General features: G+C 38.4%; 1 protein-coding gene across 2 annotated transcripts; it reads left to right on the top strand.

The window, feature by feature from the left end:
• Positions 1-269: 269 nt before the first annotated feature.
• Positions 270-22,210, top strand: LOC109407506 (tudor domain-containing protein 7A). Of its 2 annotated transcripts, XM_019680557.3 has the most exons (9): positions 272-451; positions 6,519-6,758; positions 6,825-7,871; positions 7,937-8,128; positions 15,708-16,832; positions 16,951-17,304; positions 20,194-20,753; positions 21,084-21,232; positions 21,310-22,210. In XM_019680557.3, exons 2-9 carry the CDS (start codon positions 6,531-6,533, stop codon positions 21,534-21,536), a joined length of 3,882 nt encoding a protein of 1,293 aa, XP_019536102.2. In that variant the 5' UTR covers positions 272-451; positions 6,519-6,530; the 3' UTR covers positions 21,537-22,210. The 2 variants fall into 2 exon arrangements, with proteins under 2 accessions (XP_019536103.2, XP_019536102.2); XM_019680558.3 differs by lacking the exon at positions 7,937-8,128 and having other exon boundaries at positions 270-451.
• Positions 22,211-22,555: the final 345 nt, after the last annotated feature.

Below are 22,555 nucleotides of genomic sequence, written 5' to 3'. Positions count from 1 at the left end.
CAGCAAGTAGAAAGTGATCGATTAATTCAGTTAGTCGATTATTTTCGACACCCCTATCATCAGCTGCGGAGACTCGGATCGATGTGCTTGAGCCCAAAAGGTGTGATAGGAGTCAGTAGTTTGACTCTTTCTTTCTTCCGATGTTCTCTCGAATGAAGTCACGTCTGCAGTTTGCCATCCACGCAAGGTCCAAAATAGGAGAGAAAGAGTAGGCGATTTTTGCTTCGCCTCACCTGGTACCGTCGAGCTCTTCGAATTTGGATGCATCTCGCTCGCATCGCATCTGATTTTCACTGCTTTTGTCATCATTCAGTTTCTGGCTTTCGTTTTGTGCTGACGGTGCAACGTGTGATCTGGTGAAAAGTAGGTTGATCGGAGTATTTTCATTTTCGGACGTGTTAAGTTTTGATATTTTGAAGAAGTGGTTACCGTTCCCGTGGCAAATCGACATGTAAGTACCAAATTCATGTTCTGTTTTGTAAATTATGCGCTTGCAGAAAAGGCAAGGCCAACAAATCGAAGTTTTCACTTGCGCAAGAAGAAGATCGAAAAGTGAACGTGAAAGTTTTGGAAGTGAGCATCCGCGATAATGGCTGTTCTCACTGCACAGAGGCGTGCACGGGACAATAAAATTGCACTGATTGATTTATGTATTAGTGTATTTACAAGTATGTTTATGTTATTGAAGTTGTCGACAGGTTAGTGATTGATAGTTGCTATTTATTGGGTGTTTGGCGATTTGGGCAAGGGGACCTAACAAATGTCAATTTCTTGATTTTGCTTTGGCTGACCAAGCCATGTGGGAAGGGGACCTATTTTGAGCATTTTGAAAACGTCCATAAATTACGTGACGCAATTTTTTTCAATGAAGATTTCTCCCACATTTCCTTTACCTTAGAATTCCTCCATTGATAAGGCCTTGTACCATTTGGGCAGGTGTACCTATTTTGGGCACTTGCCGCTATAACTAAGTCAATTTCAAACGGATTGATTTGAATTTTTATATAGAGTTAGGCACGTACAGTATCTAACTCTATATAAAAATTCAAATCAATCGGTTTGAAATTGACTTAGTTATAGCGGAAAGTACCCTTTGAGTGAAGAATTAGCATTTAAGTTAAAATACACATTAAAAAAAACTAAAAAAAAGTGCCCAAAATAGGTACACCTGCCCAAATGGTACATGACCCTCCCTCCCTAAATCTAGTGGTTTCTTTTTAGGGATTCTTCCCAAATTGTTCTAGGGGTTCCGGGGATTCTGTCATTACTTTATTGATTACTAAACGAGACTTCTTTAGAGATTTTCCCGGGACTCCATCCGGCCTTTTTTCAAGAATTTCTCCAGAGATTCATTAAGAATTTTATCCTGGATATTTTCAGGGATTCCTTCCGAAGTTTCTTACGACATTCCTCGTGAGTTTCCGTTAAGGATTCTTCCAGAGTTTCCTCCCTTGTTTGAGACACTCGTGGGATTTGTTCTCCTAGGATTCCTCCCGAAATTTCTTCCGGGAGCCCTCCTGGAGTTTCTTCCTGTATTCCAACATTGTTTTTTCTTGGAATTTCTCCAGAGATTTCTTAAGGAGTTCTTCCAGGTTTCTTTTGGAGATCTCTTCCGAGATTCCTTCAGAGATTTCTATAGATCTAGATGACATCAGAGAGTAAAAAATTCGAAGATTGAAAGTGAAGATTGACATTCTCATTTTTTCATTCGTGTTTGGCCACATTCACTGTCAGCTGAATGCCTCTCTTTTTTCATTCACGTCGCACGTCGTAGAATGTCAAATTTCTGTTAACAGACGCACAATCCGACTTAATTGACAAATAGAGAACATAATTATTATTCTAATTAACTACTATACACAAGTTTTGAGGTAATTAGAAGTATAATCGGGAGTTACGGTCCAGTTTTATTTCTCAGTGAAAATTGTCAGTGACAGAAAAATGAATGAATAGGTGAAAAAATTCATTCACCAAAATGAATTTTATTTTGATCCCTCAGTTGAGAATCTTCAAAATTCACGTTGAATTTCACTCATTGAAAATGAAAATTTTAAACTCTGGATGACATTCAAAAGGATTCCTTTTCAGATTCTTCCTGGGAATACTCGCAAGATTCCTTAGGGATTCCTCCAGTTGAAACTAACAATACCGACGCTTTTTGTACCATTTCATTGCAGAAACGGAGAATTGACCTTCTCACCATACTAAAATTCAGCTCATTACTACAAATCTAGTGCTTCACCAATCTGTCCTATTGGGGGTCATTCGAATTCTTCTATTAGGGAGAGTAGGGGCGCTAGTCTAGTCTAGTCTACACATACACAGCCATTCATTAAAAGAATCCTGGAAAATGATAGAATCGACTACTTCTATCATTTTTCTTGTCATTATCAATGCTTGCAGCACATCGGAGATGTAATACAAGAATAGGACAGATCGTTGAAGTACTAGATTTGTAGTAATGAGCTGAATTTTAGTATGGTGAGAAGGGCAATTCTCAGTTTCTGCAATAAAATGGTGCAAAAAGCGTGGGTATTATGATTCCTTGCCTAATTTGATGCTGTTTGAGCAAAACTTTGAGCAACAGTGTTGTTGTTTTCTCCATTTCTTGCAACATAAACTACATGGTTATCCAAAGTTTTGCTCAAACAGCATCAAATTTGAGCAAAACTTTGGATAACCATGTAGTTTATGTTGCAAGAAATGGAGAAAACAACAACACTGTTGCTCAAAGTTTTGCTCAAACAGCATCAAATTAGGCAAGGAATCATAATACCCACGCTTTTGGCACCATTTCTTTGCAGAAACGGAGAATTGACCTTCTCACCATACTGAAATTTAGCTCATTACTACAAATCTAGTACTACACCGAACGTGTCCCATTGAAGCCTAATGAAGATGTAATACAAAAATCGAAAGCCTAGGCTGAGGCGCCATTATTCGCTCTCTGAAACTAGAAAAAAGTATGATGACCCACTCCCCAATTATGGTATATAATGAAATATGCCACATTATAATAAACAGAAAAGTAATACAGCAATCACTACAGAAAAGTTGGAAAAAGGTTAAAACACTACTATGAATGGGGCACGTTCGGTGTAGTACTAGAATTGAAGTAATGAGCTGAATTTTTGTATGGTGAGAAGGTCAATTCTCTGTTTCTGCAAAGAAATGGTTCAAAAAGCGTGGGTATTGTGATTCTTTGTCTAATTTAATGCTGTTTGAGCAAAACTTTGGATAACTTTGTTGTTTATGTTGCAAGAAATGGAGAAAACAACAACACGGTTACTCAAAGTTTTGCTCAAACAGCATTAAATTAGGCAAGGAATCATAATACCCACGCTTTTTGAACCATTTCATTGCAGAAACGGAGAATTGGCCTTCTCACCATACTAAAATTCAGCTCATTACTACAAATCTAGTACTTCACCAATCTGTCCTATTAAAAAAAAACAACAACAACAACCATGGGCACCACCACGGTCGAGCAACACACTGCATCTGGGTACAAACAGCGAGGCGTGTCCACCACGTGTTGTCACATATTTTGATCCATTATTAATATGTTTCACAATTATGTTACTCAAAACAAATCAAAGCAATCAAATCAGAAAGATCTCACCGGTTGTAATGATGAATGTCCAAAAGGTGTTGCAACGGCCACACGTCAATTCTGACTTCCAGCATTCCATCGGTAACACCATGGCAAGCCGGAATTCCGAATCCACTTGGACCTTTGACCTTCCATTGTTTCTTTCGCGTTGCAGCAGCTTCTCTACAAAAGAGTAATAACTTGCTCCTTAGCACAACAATTGAGTATATTTTCATTCGAATCGATATTCATTAACCAATGAATCCTACTGCCAGCCGAAAATACCAACACAAAAGCGAAAAATAATTCGCGCACTGAATGCACCAGTAAGGTAAAGTGGCCAGATATGTTTTGCTCTGATGCGGGACACAAATTTATTTCCTTCCTGGAATTCCATCCATTGGAAGTTAAATTCCTACCTGAATCAGAATAATGTTCCGAGTTATCCACCACATATTTCTTGTAGCATATAGAAATCCCTTGATCTTTCCAAAAATCCCCAGGAAAATCTGTAAAAGGACATTCTGGAAAAACCTTCAAAACAATACATAAAAATTTCTGCAAGAATTTCTAGTAAAAACCTTAGGGGGAAAAATGCTGAGAACTTTTTTAGATTTTCCTGCATGAATAACTAGAGGAGTTCTCGGAGGAACCCTTTATAAAATAAGGAAAAAAAAACTAGTGGGAATTTTAACCTAATTTCCCAAAAATAATCTGAATGGGACTTGCTTGTAGATGTAAATCTTGAAAATATCAACAATGTCCTTCGAGGTTACTTAGGAACTTTTAGTATTTCCTCAAGGTGTTATTCCAGGATGATTCCTATTTTAATCAGATGCCCTTCCACTGGATTTTTTTCATGCATTACTCTAAAAATCCTCAAAGTGATCTAGTAAGATTTTTTCTAGAATATCCCACTTAAATTCATGCTCACATTAAAAGTTCTACTATTTATTTTCACGATATCTTTCTCTTCAGATTTTATCTCAAAGTTTCTGTCAGACGCCCTGTGGATTGCTACATCGATTTTACTAAAAAATCTTAAAAGAATATTTTTGAAATAACAACATGAAAGAACAGTTTTTGCGAAACGTACGCCTTCAAATTTACTTGCAGAGGCTTACAAGAATCAACCAAAATTAACTGCATTGATTTACATTTACGGATCAAAAGTTCATTTTACATTTTTATTTGCTGTGTGGATTTGCTCTTTTGAGAGCAAATCGTTGAGCTCGTTTAAGACGAACAGAAGCAGTTTAACATATCTGCCAAGAAAAATATTTTAGTGACTGTTGGAATCCGGGACAATTCCGGGACACTTGATAATGCGGGACGGCTAGCTTGAATCCGGGACTGTCCCGCACAATCCGGGACGTCTGGTCACTTTACAGTAAGGTCCTTGCGTCCTCAGCTGAACAAAATTAGATAGGTATTCAAATCCAGGATATTCAGGGCCTTAACCGAAATTGAATTTCGCTGTGTAAAAGTACAAAATTCACGAGAACGAAAAAAATCATGACAGATATATTTTGATTCACGTTCGCGCGCACTGCTTACTACGATCCGATCCTATTAGGAAGAGTAAGGGCGCTGTCCATAAACTACGTACTCATTTTCGGACACTTCGACTGCCTTCTGTCGCCTCAGTTCCTTAATAGGAAGCAATCAGTGAAGTAGTAGATTGAAAGTAGTGAGCTGGATTTTTGTATGGTGAGATGATCAATTCTCCGTTTCTGCAATGAAATGGTGCAAACAGCTTGGGCTATATGATTTCTTGCCTAATTTGATGCTATTTGAGCAAAAGTTTGGGTAACTGTGTTGTTGTATTATTTATTTCTTGCAACTTCAACAACACAGTTACCCAAAGTTTTGCTCAAACAGCATCAAATTAGGCAAGAAATCATATAACCCACGCTGTTTGCAATGGGGCACGTTCGGTGAAGTACTAGATTTGTAGTAATGAGCTGAATTTTAGTATGGTGAGAAGGTCAATTCTCCGTTTCTGCAATGAAATGGTGCAAAAAGCGTGGGTATTATGATTCTTTGCCTAATTTGATGCTGTTTGAGCAAAACTTTGGGCAACAGTGTTGTTGTTTTCTTCATTTCTTGCAACATAAACAACATAGTTATCCAAAGATTTGCTCAAACAGCATTAATTTTGGCAAGGAATCATAATACCCACGCTTTTTGCACCATTTAATTGCAGAAACGAAGAATGGGGCACGTTCGGTGTAGTACTAGATTTGTAGTAATGAGCTGAATTTATGTATGGTGAGAAGGTCAATTCTCCGTTTCTGCAATGAAATGGTGCAAAAAGCGTGGGTATTATGATTCCTTGCCTAAATTGATGCTGTTTGAGCAAAACTTTAGGTAACAGTGTTGTTGTTTTCTCGATTTCTTGCAACATAAACAACATTGTTATCCAAAGTTTTGCTCAAACAGCATCAATTTAGGCAAGGAATCATAATACCCACGCTTTTTGCACCATTTCATTGCAGAAACGGAGAATTGACCTTCTCACCATACAAAAATTCAGCTCATTACTACAAATCTAGTACTACACCGAACGTGCTCCATTAGTATTAAAATCTGATTTGCTATGTAATGTTTATCAACTTTTTATATAACCTTTTTTTAATACTTGGTTATATAGTGTCTACCTAATGGTTGTGTGCATAGGATATCTACCTACATGAAATACTAATCAGGACAGTACCTAAATGTCTATACAGGTATGATTCATTATGTAGTATAAATACGGGTGATCATTGGACCACACAGTAGAGACTGCACAAGCCTTGGACTGTCAACATCTTTATTATTCTTCTTTTGAAGGATATAAAAGATTATTTAATTGAATCAAATTAATAATCCTGGTATATTTACCATCGATTATTTATTTCTATTTCGTTCCTTTCTCCATTAGCTGCAAGCAACAATGGCAAGCATTCCCAGAAAAGAACATTCAGAAGAAGCTGAGTCCGCCATTTCGGTACTGCGAGCTTTGGTACTGTCCAAAAAAGGGCCGTCAACGGTACAGAGCATACTGGCAGATTATCGTGAACTGGAAGGCGGTCCGCTGATGTACAAGAAGTTTGGATATCCCAATGCCGATGAGTTCCTGAAATCAACTGGAGAGTTTGTCGTTCAGAGCAGGATGGGTGAGGTGAGTTTTTTTTTTTTATAATTAAAGGAGGTAATTTCATGAATAATAATAATATTTATTTTCAAGACTGTGATTTTTGTTAAACCCAGTGCAGACTCAGTGCACATTCTGAAAATGGTCGCGGCTCAAAAAACCACAAAGACAAGGAAGTCCGGGTTTTCCATTTTGCGCCAACCTCAGAAACGAACAGGAGGTAACAATTGGAATCCCAGCGCTTACAACAAAATGTACTCACAAATGCCGAACAAATCAAGCCAATTCATCCAGAAGAAATATTCTCAACAGTCGCAGAACAACTATCAGCGATACCAGAACAATCCGCTGAAGCCATTCTTTCAGAATACTCCCAGCAATGTTGGATGGACGAATAACAATCGGTACACCAATGGCAATCAATCTAAACCGCTAATGGCGGTCAACAAAGTTGCACCAACGTCAACTGCAAACTCCAAGATCTATGGAAACAACACTTCGCAAAATGTGAACAACCAACGATATAACCGCATCGAAACGAACAACAATAACTCGACTGTCAAGAATTTCAATAAAGCCAGCCAAGACTCAGCCAAGACAGCTCAAGTTACTCTAAACTCGAATGACTTACGACACATACTGAACGAGCGAGCTCCACAAATGCAGCAGCGACAATCCTCACAATTGGAGTTGAAAAATCAGGAGCCACAATTTGTCATTCGATCCCCAGAGCATCGCAACGAACAAAACATGTTTGCTCCTTCCAAAGCTATTGACAAAGACAACCATCAAATGACACACGCGGACACAGGTAATAAACAACCACATTTGCCACCCACGTCTTCCGGTACACCGGCGCAAGACCACAGAAGTGTAAATTCGAGGCTCCAAGTGACGAAAGATGTGGTGCCCACATCACCTCCGGTACAGAAAATGCCAAAGTCGTACCCCGTGCGTGATGTGCCACCGAGTTTTGACGATCCGATTATTGTTCCGACACCGGTGGCACCACTCCGTACGATTCCAGGACAGAAAACGCTACAAGATCGTCTGAAGAGTAAGCAGCAAGTCGACAGTTCGGATTTGGAAAAGGCTGCAAGGGTAGTCGCTGCTAACAAACCGTCTAATGTTGAACCTAAGGTTGGTACTTTGAACTTTATGACGTTTTCTTTTGTAGTCTTGCATGTTTATTTCGCCCTTTGTAGTCCCCAACATCCACTACATTAACACCAGCTGCGACAGCACAAACAGCCCGCCCAAAAGAACCATTCTCTTGGAGTGCACCGATGGCTACCCCCGTAGAGATGTTGTCCGAATATGCCAAATTTTATGATCTGCCACGTCCAAAGTATACGTACTTCAAGCTGAGGAACATGCGCATACAATGCCGCGTAATGGTATATATTTTTTGCTATTGAACATTTACATTTGCTTTTTTTTTGGTTTTTATATAGGGTGAGATAACACTTGACAATCATCATGCTTAAATTGCATCCTCAAATCAAACAAAATCCATTCACATATCTCATCCCTTTTTTATACTTCCATTATACGTGTTATTTGAATAGCGTTAACATTGAGTCCGTGAACAATTTTGAGACCGTCCCACTATTTACACCTTGTCTTTAAAAATGCTTAAGGTGGCGTTTTTCTGTAAGTTCTTGCCAAAAAAGTAAGGAAAATGCATTTGGTTACTCAAATTGATGGACCCCTTGCTAGTTTGAGCCACAACCTTTTTTGCAGACCCCTCGATTTTGGTCAAATGTTGGCTCATTTGAACAGTTATAACTCGAAAGTTTCTTCTAAAACTCCCTCAAAACGAAACGTTGTTGAAAAGAGAAATGATAGTGCTACTATTGACAGTTATAAAAAGTTGGGCCGGCCGTATTGATTTTGGACGCCATCTTGTATTTTGATACCAAATCTTTTTTCAACCGTGTTGACACCACCGATTTTCAAAATTTTTACATCAATGAAGCTGACACATTTATACATAATATAAAAAAAACTAGAGATGTACTGTTTCTTAATATCAAAAGTTATCTGCAGTTTTGTAAATCAAGTCACGTTTTCTCCATATATTTCCATGCGCCTCAGTTTTTGCTCAAACAGCATCAAATTAGGCAACGAATGCAGAAACGGAGGATTTACCTCAGCTCATTACTACAACTTTACTGCCCTCGGACGCATAAATGTCACATGTTACATTGAAAATACACGAGAAAAACGCATTTTAAGTTTCAAAATAAACTTTGACTGTTGTCGCATTGGATTGACTTCAACTCAATTCAACTATCGAAATATACATAAATTCATATGTTGACAGATTATATCAAAAATATGTACCTAAATATGACTTTTGACATAAAAACCTCAAAAATGTCGAAATGTAACATGTGACATTTATGCGTCCGACGGCAGTTTAGTACTTCACTGATTGTGTCCTGTGGTAGTTTGGTACATATCCGAGTAGACCATGCCGTTAGGGAAGATTATTATCATTCGATCTGTCAAGCCGGAGAGTACCACATTGGCGACGAGAAGAACCCATTTGCTGATCATCCCTGAAGAAGCGGAACTTGGGAGTATCGAGTAGAAGATCATCTTGTAGAAGCAGAATAATTAGATCAGCGGATATTCGGCAGGAAATGCGACGGCGATCTTTTCGGCTACACACCTCGTGAAAATCAACGAAACCAAGGATGGAAACGAGGAAGGAAAAGACTGGTTGAAACTGGGTGATCCAGTTGAAGCTTAAGGTAATTATCATAAATAGTCTGTTTTCCGGATTCTATAACATTCCCCAGAAAACCATTCCCCAGAAAACCAATCCCCAGAATTCCATTCCCCAGAATGTACCATTCCCCAGAAAACCATTTCCCAGAAACCCATTCCCCAGAATGTACCATTTCCCAGAAATCCATTCCCCAGAATGTACCATTCCCCAGAATTCCATTCCCCAGAATGTACCATTCCCCAGAAAAAAATAAAACTATTGCTTTAATTCTGAATGGTTTATATTAATAGCTAAAAATCAAATATTTATTCGTAAAAAATCACCGGAAGAAACATCCTGCCAAAAATTCTTATTTGACAAGAAAGACTTCGGAAATAAGCATGATTTGCCTTTACAATTTAGGCTATTGGTATAATTATTGGCATCGCAACTGCTTACTTTTTCAACATACATTTTTCCTTCTTTTCTGCATAGGCTGTTCTTTCGAATTGTACTTTTCAGTAAATTATCGGCATCAGAACTTTTTACATTTTCTACGTAGTTTTTTCCTTCTTTTCTGCATAGGCTATTCTTTCAAGTTACACTATTCAGGTCATTATCGGCACCACAAGCACAGGTGTTTAGAAATTTAGAAAAAAATATGAAATAAATATAACAGCAATTTTAACACCGGTGGAGGCTGTAATGCCCATAATTTCCCGAAAAGTGCAATTCGAAAGAACAGCCTATGCAAAAAAGAAGGGAGAATCAATGTTAAAAAAGTAAGCAGTTGCAATGCCGATAATTTCTTGAAAAGTGCAACTGGAAAGAACAGCCTATGCAAAAGAAGGGAAAAATTTTGATAAACATATAAGCAGTTGTAATGCCAACAATTCTTATAACGACTCAAACATTTTTTTAACGAAGAAGGAAACGTAACACTCTGATAATTTCCATCGTACATCGATTTAACGGTTTATTTGAAAATTTGAGAGTTGACCAACTGCCAATTCGCGGCGCTCGCATAGTTTTTGTTTGAGTTTGACGTTTGCTCACTACTGCCACCTAGTTGATGATTGGCCAAATTCAGTCCTTTTAGAATTAAGCGAACCTATTTCCGAGACTAAAATTTAAATCGAAAAATGTTCGAAGTGTTACGTCTGTTTGTCTGTGGTGACATTGTTTTCCTTGCGGCATTCAAAAACCCAACACTGTTCCTTCTTTTAAACAAGCTTTTTTTAGAATTTAGGCAATTGGTACAATTATTGGAATTATAACTGCTTTCATTTTCAACATAGACTTTTCCTTCTTTGCTGCATAGACTGTTCTTTCGAATTGCACTTTTCAGGAAATTATCGGCATCACAACTGCTTACTTTTTCAACATAGATTTTCCCTTCTTTTCTACATAGGCTGTTCTTTCGAGTTACAATGTTTAGGCTAGTTACAATCGGCACCACAAGCACAGGTGTTCAGAAATTTGAAAAAAAAATTAATAATAAATATAACAGCAATTTAACACCGGTGGTTGTAATAATGCCCATAATTTCCTGAAAAGAGAAATTCGAAAGAACAGCCTATATAGAAAAGAAGGGAGAATCTATGTTGAAAATGTAAGCAGTTATAATTTAAAATTTTTTACTAATTGCCTTAATTTTAAGAAGAATATTGTTTAAAAAGAAGGAACATTGTTGGGTTTTTGAATGCCAAAAGGAAAACAATGATACTTTTTCCCTTCTGTTGGCATTCAAACTGCTTATATGTTCACTTTTTCTATTCCATTCCATAGTATTGGAATAATGATGAAAGCCCTTCTCATACCGCATGAATGAAGAGCCTTTGAAGCGAATAATTAGGAACAACCATTGGGATGGATCCCTCCAACCGTTTGCAAAGAAAAACGTGGTCAGTTGAGTCTTAAGTATCTTGTACACTGAACAACATCAGAAGAATATGCGTTTTCTCTGTAAATTTTGCACATCACTTTTAAAACGTTATTCATCGTAAAACAAGTGCTGCACAATTGGGTTTTTAAATTAAGAAAAATTCAATGATTTTCTATTTTTAAACAAAAGAGCACCTTTTTCTGAGCCGCTATGATTTTTTTCAAATTTTTAGAACTTTATTTTGGTAGCTAAAATCAATTTCAAAGAGATTTTTTGAAATCACTTTTTGACAGCCGGGCAACTGCTTGACAGCTCCGCTCAGTACAAAATGCGACGAGGGGTGATTCAACAAATCGCTCCCATACAAATTTCAAATTGATTTTTAAAAAGGTTCCCGGGCACCAAAATAGATGAAAGTTTGGATTTCGATTCAGTTTGGCATGCAGATTCAGAATATGGAATTATCTCAACATCACTAAAGAAGCCAATTTTCACAAATCTGTCAAAAACAAAACATTTTATAGCAACGCAACTAACAGTTTGTGAACTTTCAAGATAGGTTTAAAGATCAACATGCAACTGTGTACAATGGTAATTCAAACGTTTACTATTGTAGAATATTTTTATGGATATGTATGTATGTATACATTTTTACCTTAATTTGTTTCATATACCGTACAAGAAATAGATATTTGCTCGTAATAACACTATAATGTTAAAATCCTTGCCTTTAATACTTATGACACACATGTGATACAAGAATCACTGTACAATTGCGCTTGAAATGAGTTGGAATTTTCTTGACACTGCGTACCGTTGTACAGGAATAATACTCGTATCACATGTCTGTCCGGGGTATAACATATCATTATGATCAACATTTTACTGTTTGTGTATCGAATTAAACTTTTTAGCAGAGTATATTAAGCTTTTCTGGGGAATGGATTTCTGGGGAATGGTGCATTCTGGGGAATGGATTTCTGGGGAACGGATTTCTGGGAAATGGTACATTCTGGGGAATGGTACATTCTGGGAAATGGTTTTCTGGGGAATGGAATTCTGGGGATTGGTATTCTGGGGAATGGTTTTCTGGGGAATGTTATAGAATCGTTTTCCGACGGATAGCAACCGATCGGATCAGACATGAGGGAACTCGTAAAATCTCGCCTCGGTAGAGGGAGATGCCGAAACGGCGGATGAAAATCCGACCGTAGACGGCAATAATGTCTCGCCTCAAAGGAGGGAGACGCCAAAGCGGCAGATGAAAATCTGGCCGGAGCTGGCAATAATGTCCCGCCTCAGAGAAGGGAGACGCCAAAGCGGCGGATGAAAATCTGGCCGGGGCTGGCATTAATGTTTCACCTCAAAGGAGGGAGACGCCAAAGCGGCAGATGCAAATCTGGCCGGAGCTGGCAATAATGTCTCGCCTCAGAGAAGGGAGACGCCAAAGCGGCAGATGAAAATCTGGCCGGGGCTGGCAATAATGTCTCGCCTCAAAGGAGGGAGACGCCAAAGCGGCGGATGAAATTCCGGCCGGGGCTGGCAATGATGTCTCGCCTCCAAGGAGGGCGTCGCAGAAATGACAGTTGACAAATTTTACCGGCTAGGCAGGGAGACACTCGAAGAAGGAATGAAAATCCGGGTATAAAATAATGGTAAACAAACTAGAAGGGAGACTATCTAACAAAAAGTCTAATAAGAAATATGTTCACTTGTATGGTAAAGCAATAGAAATGCTTCACAAATAGTAAAGAGAAACGAACTATTTATATCTTGATCTTGATCGATAAATGTAGTTTTCTAAAACAAGTTATGATAAATATTGCAGGTAATATAAAATCCTTAATTGTCAGATGCAGTGCAAAATAGAGGATAAATTCTTGAAGTAGGCCAACATTGCATTATTATTTGGACAAAAGGAGATGTGGTAGTTTGGTACATATCCGAGTAGACCATGCCGTTAGGGAAGATTATTATCATTCGATCTGTCAAGCCGGAGAGTACCACATGTCCTATTGTAGGAAAAACACTATTCTACTTCTACATATTTGCCGAATACCATCATATATATAAAATCCCAGCGTTGTCTGTCTGTCTGTCCGTAACGCTTTGAAATGTTTCATGGAAATGCTTCACCATAGTTGTATCACTTCAAAAATAATAAGAACTTTTTGGAATGATCTGGAACATCAATATTCTAAATAATCAAAGAACTTTCTGGAAGTTACTGAAAGTTCCAGAAGAAAAGAAGAAGAAGGTTTTGGAATGTTCCGGAGTATTGAATTTCTTAAATATTCGAGACCTAGAAGTTTCTGAATGCTCCAGAAAGAAGATGCAATCGTATGAAACATCTTCTTCTTTACCAATTCGAACAAATGATGCTTGCTATTTTTGTGAAAATTACTGAAAGTTTCAGAAAAAAGAAGAACGTTCTGGAATGTTCTGAAGTATTCAACTACTTTAATTTTCGAGAACTTTCCGGAAGTTTCTGGAAGTTCTCTCGCCATCAGCATAATTTTGCTAACTACCCGCAAGTTTACTGCTTGGCTGTATACGTTCCGAACATTCATTCACGGTGGCTGAAATGAAATGAAAAAATCGCAGTTCCTGAGAAGCTTCAAGAAGTTTCTTACCATTTCAGGGATTAGAACCCTGTAACAGTTAAAGGTGTATATTTGGGAGTATACATTCTGGCGTTTTTTTTTTTAATTTTTGAATAATACATGATAGTATACCTTCTGGCGCTACTGATGAGTCCATTGCTGAATGAAATGTTTCGCATAATTACAATGGCTTCTGAGGAAACTTTTGGAAATTGTTATCCCAGAATGCTCAAGAATCTCCATAAAAGATGAACATTTTCCAAATCTAAATTAAGGAGATCAAAAACGGCATATGAAGCCAGGTGTTGTCTATCTGTCTTACCGTCACGCTTAGCAAAGCTTGACTGAAATATTACACGTACAGTGGTATGGTGGCATGGTGTGATCTGAGTGTTTGAGATTGAAGCCGAATCGAAGTCGAAGAATTGAAATTGAAGAATTTTCATTTTCTACAAGGACGTCAATGTATTTATTTCGAGAGGTTTCTGTTTCAAATATGAAGAAATTTTTACAACTTTCTTGGGCAAAAAGCCAATCCCAAGTAACAGAACTAGTTGAACAACAGTTTCTTAAGCTGAAGTTTGCTTAAGAGTTGTTTGTTCCACTCTTGTACAGCAAAAATGTTTGTTGGGATAACATACATGTTCGAGTATTTTTCACAAATAATAGCATATTTAAAAACTTTCTGTTTAGAATTCGGAGAAGTTTTTGGAGCCGTGCATACATGGCAAAGAGAGTAAGTAGTAGGGTATTCTAGAACACTTTAAAGGATATCAAACATTTTTAAGCCATCGTCATAATTCTCGGTATCGTGAAAACGTGGCTAGCCACGTCGGGTCAGCTAGTATTTTAATATTAGGCTTCTTAGCTACAGACAAATGCGTTACATAATTGTTAGGTGCGAGAAAACATCCTTGGTTGTACATACTAGCTGCCGCGGATAATTATATAAACTTCAAATATGTGTCCTATGGGGCACGTTCGGTGAAGTACCTGCTACTAGATTTGTAAAGATACTAAGATTTAAGTACTGCTACTAGATTTTAAAGCATGGGCATTATGATATCTTGCCTAATTTGATGTTGTTCGAGCGAAACATTGGATAACTGTGTTGTTGAAAAGGCAAGAAATGGAGAAAACAATCATTACACAGAGAATCAGACGTAACACTCCACTCGCTTATCATCGATCACCTTTTTAACGGTTCACAGCTAATCGTGTTCGGTAATTTTTACCGAAATCTCAACCGCTGAGCGTTCGGTAATGGATTTTTACCGAAATTCTGTAAAAAAATAACAAATTTCGGTAAAATGTTATCGTTTATCTGTTAAACTCTAACGAACTTCGGTAAAAGTTGCTACCTTTACCGATTTTTTCCTGTAAAGCAAACTTAACGGTTGAGATTTCGGTAAAACATTACCGAAGTCGGTGATTTTTTCTAACTGTGTTGATTCAAATTTTCGGTACCTAGTTGGTCAATTGACCACTCGCGGAGTTGGCATTATTTTTGCTCCTGTTTGACGTTTGCTCACTACCGCCATCTATTGATGGCCCGGCCAAACACAGGACGTTTAGCATTGGGCGATTACGTGCTTTAAGTGTTACGTCTGTTTCTCTGTGATCATTATATCATATTGCAATCATATACATATTTTGTGAGTTCATATGTACTTATTACGTAGTAGTGTTCATTTTATTTTTCAAATTATATTTGTTTTACTTCAAGCATGTTTTTTTTCGTAAAATGTATCTTTTTTTCAATTTTACATTAGGTTAACGGTTCTACGTATTCCACATATCCAGACGATTTTTCCAACGAGTTCGAGGGGCAATTTGCCGCCGCTCAAATCGCAATCGCGAACATCAAACGCGATGAAGAAATAAACAACTATTCCGTTTGTCTCGATTCTGATTACGAGATCGCTATCAAGATTCATGAGCTGCTACTCCAGTGTCCCCATGGCATGTTTAGCAAGAACATTCCGGAAGCTTTCCGGCGAGCGCATCAGCTTTTGCTTCCAGATCACTGGGAGCTTATTATTATGTCCCAGTATTCGCATATGTTTTCCAAGGATGAAGTGCAGGAAAATACGATCGTGTTCGCAAATGCGTACGAGGAAACGGGTTCTTCAAATTCATCGCCTTCGATTACGTCTGAAGCGAAATGCATGACCGCCAATGTTCTTCAGCTTCCTTGGAACGAGCAGTACTGGAACCTGTACATCACCAACCCAGTTTCAACAGTGGAAATATGGGCACGACTCGTTGGTCCTGAATTCAGCGACAAAATGGATTCACTCATAACGGACATTGAGCTGAGCATGATGGGGAACGATAAACGGAAACCTAGCTCTGTCACGATCGGAGAGTACTACTTGGTACAGACTCCAGATTGCTGGTACCGCGTACGTATCGACGAAATTGACTGCAACAACAATCAGAGCGTTTGCTTCTTCATCGATGTTGGCGAATGGGAACGTGTGGCACTGGATGACATCTATGTTTGTGATGCCAAGTATCTGCATCTGCCTGGCCAAAGCCTCTGCTTCAGCCTTGACGGTCTCGAAGATTTCGGAGAAAATCCGAAAGCCAAGCCACATTTGGACAACTTGATTAGCGGTAAAGTGTGCATTGGTGAAATTCTTACTCCTCGAAATGAGTACGAAAAAGACCGTGAGCTTATCAGTGTGGGAGATGTTCGAATAAAAATGATTCTGTACGATACATCTTCCGACGAAGACGTCAACTTGAACCCGGTGATTTTGAAGCACATTTGCGATGATACGCCAATGCCGGAGTTGAACAAGAAAGGGGTTACTACGGTGGTTGTCACGCACGTGGACGATTCAGGCGATGTTTACTGTCAGCTCAAAGATGATGCAATGGTTTACATACAGGTAAGAAAGAATACTTTTTGAGGAAACGGAAGGGGGAAATTGATGTAAATCTACGAATCAGTCGATTTGCAAAAATGTGGGAAAATCTTAGAGCCAAGTATTATTTTTCTCCCAACAGAAACTTATCAACAACTTGGTTAAGTCGAATGCCCTGGAAGGTAAGCACCGAGGTCTTTACGCGAGCAAAGGTAAGCAGCAACTTTACCTGGTAAACGACGAGAAAGATAACAAATGGTACAGAGCGTCTCTGGAAGCGGAACAATCCGGACCGTTCTGCCGAATGCTGTACGTGGACAGAGGGATCCAGAAGTTGGTCAATGTTCAGAACATTTACCAGCTGGAAATGTTGAGCGTTGCTTTGAGCCGTTATCCAGCACAAGCCATCAGGATGCGAATGTTCGATATTCCAGAGATCACCGATTACCTGTTGTCTCGGATGCGCGTTCTTCTGAAAACGGGCCTCACCGCTATGGTAAGTACAATGGCGTCATGAATGATCTTACGATCTTATCGTGTTTCTATTTTATTTCTTCAAGAATTGAAGCTCTCAGATAAGGTTCTATAACCCTCAAATTTCGTTTTCCCGTTTTTTTTAATTTTACGGGCGGTTCTTTTTTTTAAATTTATTGTTTTCTAGACCATTAACAAAATCTGCTAACAATAGCGTTCTTGCCTTTCATTGCTGCTCGTTCTTTCTCTAGCCAAATGATCCAAAATGACTTTTCAGCTTATGGTCGGTTAACTTAATCTTTAGGAGTGTAATCAGTTTATGTACCTTTCAATGGGGTACGTTCGGTGTAGTACTAGATTTGTAGTAATGTGAATTTTAGTATGGTGAGAAGGTCAGATATCTGTTTCTGCAATGAAATGGTACAAAAAGCGTGGGTATTATGATTCCTTGTCTAATTTGATGATGTTTGAGCAAAACTTTTGATAACTAGGCTCAGTGTACCAGTTATGGCTATAGTACCTCAAATTCGCCATAGTTGATTTTCAACCTTTAACGATGCAAATCATCAAGAAAAAGTATGTGAACAATAGATCACGGTCATAAAAGATGATTGCACTCATTCAAATTTCACATTTTGCTCAAATTATGATAGAAATAAATCATTTTCCTTAAAATTTCGGCTTCCTTGCACCCTATTTCGCCATAGTGTACCAGTTATGGCAAATCTCATAAGGAATGCATGTAAATAGTGCGAAGTGGAACCGAAATTAAGAAGTATGTCCATAACTGGTACAGGGTTCCTATCATTGGCACAGGCCGTAATAAATAGTAAAAGTGGGTTTGGCTCAGATTTTATATTTTTCCTGTAAAGTATGAAAACAAATCTATCATTTGACGTATCGACGACATTCGTCGGTCTTCTTCTTATTTTTGTAGAAGTACTTTTCCTTAGGTAGTGCGATAACTGGTACAGGCACCCTATGTTGTTTATGTTGCAAGAAATGGATAAAACAACAACAGTGTTGCCCAAAGTTTTGCTCAAACAGCATCAAATTAGGTAAGGAATCATAATACCCACGCTGTTTGCACCATTTCATTGCAGAAACAGATATCTGACCTTCTCACCATACTAAAATTCAGCTCATTACTACAAATCTAGTACTACACCGAACGTGCCCCCCATTACAGAGATGAACCAGCCCCCCGCTGAAAATCTCTTTAATAAAGATAAATAAATAATAATACCTTTAAATTCTGCCCTGTTATGCTTAAAGGTACAAAACTGATTATGTACACTAGGCCGTCCCTTATTTTGCAAAAATTGGAAATGTTATAAGTTCGTTAGTGGAAATTGATCGTTTTAGCTAAAAAATGATCGTGTCAAAATTTGAAGTCCATATCTCAACGCTAAGCGGTCCCTCAAGGGGCCTAAAGTTGTCAAAAATGGTATGGGACCAAGGATAGGTTTCCTTCGGGATCTAAAAAAATAGTCAAAAATGTTGATTTTCCGGTTGTTTTTTTTTTTTTTTTTTGTCAATAACTCAGAAACGAGTAGAGCTAGAGATATCGCAAATCTAAGCACATTTTCGGCCCTTAAGGGTCCTAAAATCACCGGTTTTAGTAGAATAGCGCATTATTTCGTCGAAAAAAATTTCATGTTTTTTTGGTCCCATACCATTTTTGACAACTTTAGGCCCCTTGAGGGCAGGGATGGAAAATGATGAAGATTGCAGCTGATCAGACACAAACCAAAACAAACATACTCGGGAACAACAGGGGCCCGAGAATACTCGCACTTCTTTATTCGTGAGTAAACGAAGCTGGCAAGCACTCGCATGCGATTCGCGAAGCTTCGTGAGTTTTTTGCATTTTGACGAAAAACGCATTTTAACAACTGACAGTGCTGCTTTTCAGGAACAATGAAGTATAAAGCATTAGTTTATGTTGGATAATCACTGGATTTGCTATTATAATCACAACAAAATGCACTTCCCGCACCTCCACTGGTTCTTCACGAATAAAAGCTCATGAGTGTTTCTGTTTTTGTTTTGCTTTTTACTCACGAAGCAGGTGGGTGCGAATAAACTCACACACTGTTTACTCTCGGAATCGTGAGTAAGCCTTGTGTTGGCTTCCCGAGCAAAGTCTGATAGCAAATTGAAAACAAATTTTGATGTTGTGATATTGTAAATTTTAATAACTCAGGTTGTTGTCGTTTTGGTCGTGCCGTTGTCTAGTGTCGTGCTTCCTTCAAAGAGCAAACAGCTAACTGGAAGTACTAAACGTGTCCGTGTTTTTAAATGCAGTAATATAATTGCACTAATGATATATCCCTAGAACTACTCTACATGGTTTATTAAAAGATTTAAAATTATTCTAACACTAAATATTTATATCAATTTAAAATGACAGCAAACCGAAAACAAAATTTGAAATCAAATTAAGTAAAGATAAACTGATATTAAAATGTGATATCAATTTGTTGCTGAATACAAATCATGTTGGCGATTTGCTGTAATTTTGTTGTTGGACTTTGCTCGGGTTTACACTCGCGAATTGCTTCATGAGGAGAGTAATTCCATCACTGCTTGAGGGACCACTTAGCCTTGAGATATGGACTTCAAATTTTGACCCGATCATTTATTAGCTAAAACGATCATTTTCCATTAACGAACTTATAACATTTCCAATTTTTGCAAAATAAGGGACGGCCTAATGTACACTCATTTGAAGAGGCTATTCTGCTTAGAGGGTTCGAAAAGTCGGTACCTATAAGATGTTACACGAAGTTATTACTTTGAACAATAATGTATCGTACACTCTTTTCGGGGAAACGATATTTGGGAATAAGTAGAACAATTCCTTAATAATATAATGTGTGTATTACATAAAATAAACTTCTCATTGCAGGTAAAGGTTGCCGCTCTGTCGGTTATTCCACTGGTGAAGATTTACGTGCATCTCGAGCAAACCAACATACTGGTCTGTATCAACGACAGCATTCGGTCTGAAATGGAACTTGAAATAAATTCAGAAATGATCAGTAATCCACGTATTGCATCTAACGAGCTCAGCAGCACCTCATCAATTGCCAGTTCGGTAAAGCTGAACACCAGTATCGCTTCTGATTATTCCATCGGTAGTCACGAAGCTGCTGAACTGTCGAGAAGTTTCAGTGGGCTGAACATTGAACAGCGTAAATTAAGTAGCCCTGTCCCATCGCAAGTGACACCTAAGCTTCCGAAATACCCGCTACCCGCGATTGGCGAGCTGTTCGATGTCTGTGTCACGATAGCATCCAGCCCGAACTATTTCATTGTGCAGCCGTACTCGCATGCCGTCCAGCTACATCGAATGATGGTAGAGCTACAGGAATATTGCAAGACCAAAGCAGAGCGCGTTCCGGTGGACAGCATTCAACAGGGAGAAGTATATGCGGGTATCAACAGTGACGACCGACACTGGTACAGGTAGGTGATGAAAGTATAGTATATGCACTATGTATAATATTTATAAGTGCTCATTATTTTGGCTTGTTTTACTGGATTTCGTGACAAAACGCTTAAGCGGATCTACCCCGTTTGCCGTAATGTCGTTTGACATATTGCCGATTTGCATAAAGTCATTAATAGTCTTAATAGTCGTTAGGCATAATAGTCATTTGGCATAATTCTAAAAGAAAAAGTATGAAGCTGAAGATGAGCAAATCAATCAATTTACGCTGTCGAAGGCCTTATAAAAAGTCACCTATAAAAAATTCTCACGACAAAAATAAAACATACTTTTAACCGTTTTTCCAGGGTAATCGCAGTGAACATCCTGAGCGGTTCGATCCACGTCTATTTCTGTGATTTTGGTCAAATTCGAGTTGTAGACAGCGATTCACTGCGAATTTTGCCTGCTCATCTGCGCTCAATCCCTCAGCAAGCAGTGAAAGCCAGGCTGCACGGTAAGAAGACTAGCGCTTTTACTCTATCATTTATTGCTTCGATTTGTATCATTAATGTTGTTTTTGATTCTGCCCAGGTGTTCAACCAATACACGGCGATTGGAGCACCGAGGACGCCGTACGATTCCAGCAGCTGACGGTCGATAAAAAATTCGCCAGTTACATTTACAACATCAAGAGCGACGAGTTCAGCCCGAACGAAGAGATTGTTGATTTGATGTTGATTGACGTTTCGACTGACGAGGATATCTTGATTCACAAGATATTGGTGGATGAGAAACGGGCTGTTTTGACTAGCAAGTAATTGCGTCGAGTAAACTGGTGGCGTTTTAAAATACAGTTTGCAGCGAGTCAATACCGTAATGCCCTTGTGTTTAGCTTTAACGAGCTGGAAAAGCTTCGCAATATGGGCGCTCTGAAAATAAAGCAAATCAGCATCACACAGATAAGGCAACGCTGCCAAGATTTCAACAGATCAGCTGATTTGATCCAGGAAGAGTTCGCCAAATCAAACTCTACTCTACATGCAAGGGATGCCAAGTGCGCTTGGATTGAGTATCGCATTTGAAGATGCGCGTGATCTATTGTGACCAGTTAAACAACTGTGCCTTAAGTATTCATCTACGACAAGGAAAACTCGCATGGAATGTTTATGCAGTTTTTATGCTAAATTATGCCTTAACAATCGTTATCTTTATCCTATTGGTCTATATTACATATTTATACAGTTCACCTGATCCGGCAATATAATCATTCCATTAGACAATAATAGCAAAAAGTAAATTATTTAGATCTAGAATGTTATAAACAATCAACCAAAAGTGACTGCTTCCAAAACAAGTGACTAATCTCTGAATTGCCAAGTTGTTTTAATAATAAAATGACTATATTTAAAATGTACCTTACGAGAGCAATATCAAAATTGATAACTGAATGTGATTGAATAAATATTAAAGGCCTTGTTTCATTAAAAAAATATATATAATGTTGTTCAATAATTTACATTTTCCGAAATGATCATACCAGGGAGTTCGTAATAAATGTCGAGATAGGGAAAATGATAGCATCGGCAGAAGTTTCATTCTATTCTCGGCTAAGGATGAATTCACTTTCCTGCCTGAGTGCCTACTAATCAATATCGACCTGGAAGGTGTAATGCGACGAGCTGGGTTCAACAATCGCGTACGATTTTCATCCATCGACACACGCCGAGTGGAAAACGCTGCGCTGAAAAAGTCCTTCGAACCGTGCTGCCAATATTACGGGTGGTGGAAACGTGTACGATCAATGAATCGCCTTTATCGCCACCGGCGAGAAAAATTT

The sequence above is a fragment of the Aedes albopictus genome, chromosome 3 (assembly GCF_035046485.1).
Source record: "Aedes albopictus strain Foshan chromosome 3, AalbF5, whole genome shotgun sequence".
Taxonomy (NCBI): Eukaryota; Metazoa; Arthropoda; class Insecta; order Diptera; family Culicidae; genus Aedes; species Aedes albopictus.
This window is presented reverse-complemented; position numbering and strand designations above follow the sequence as displayed.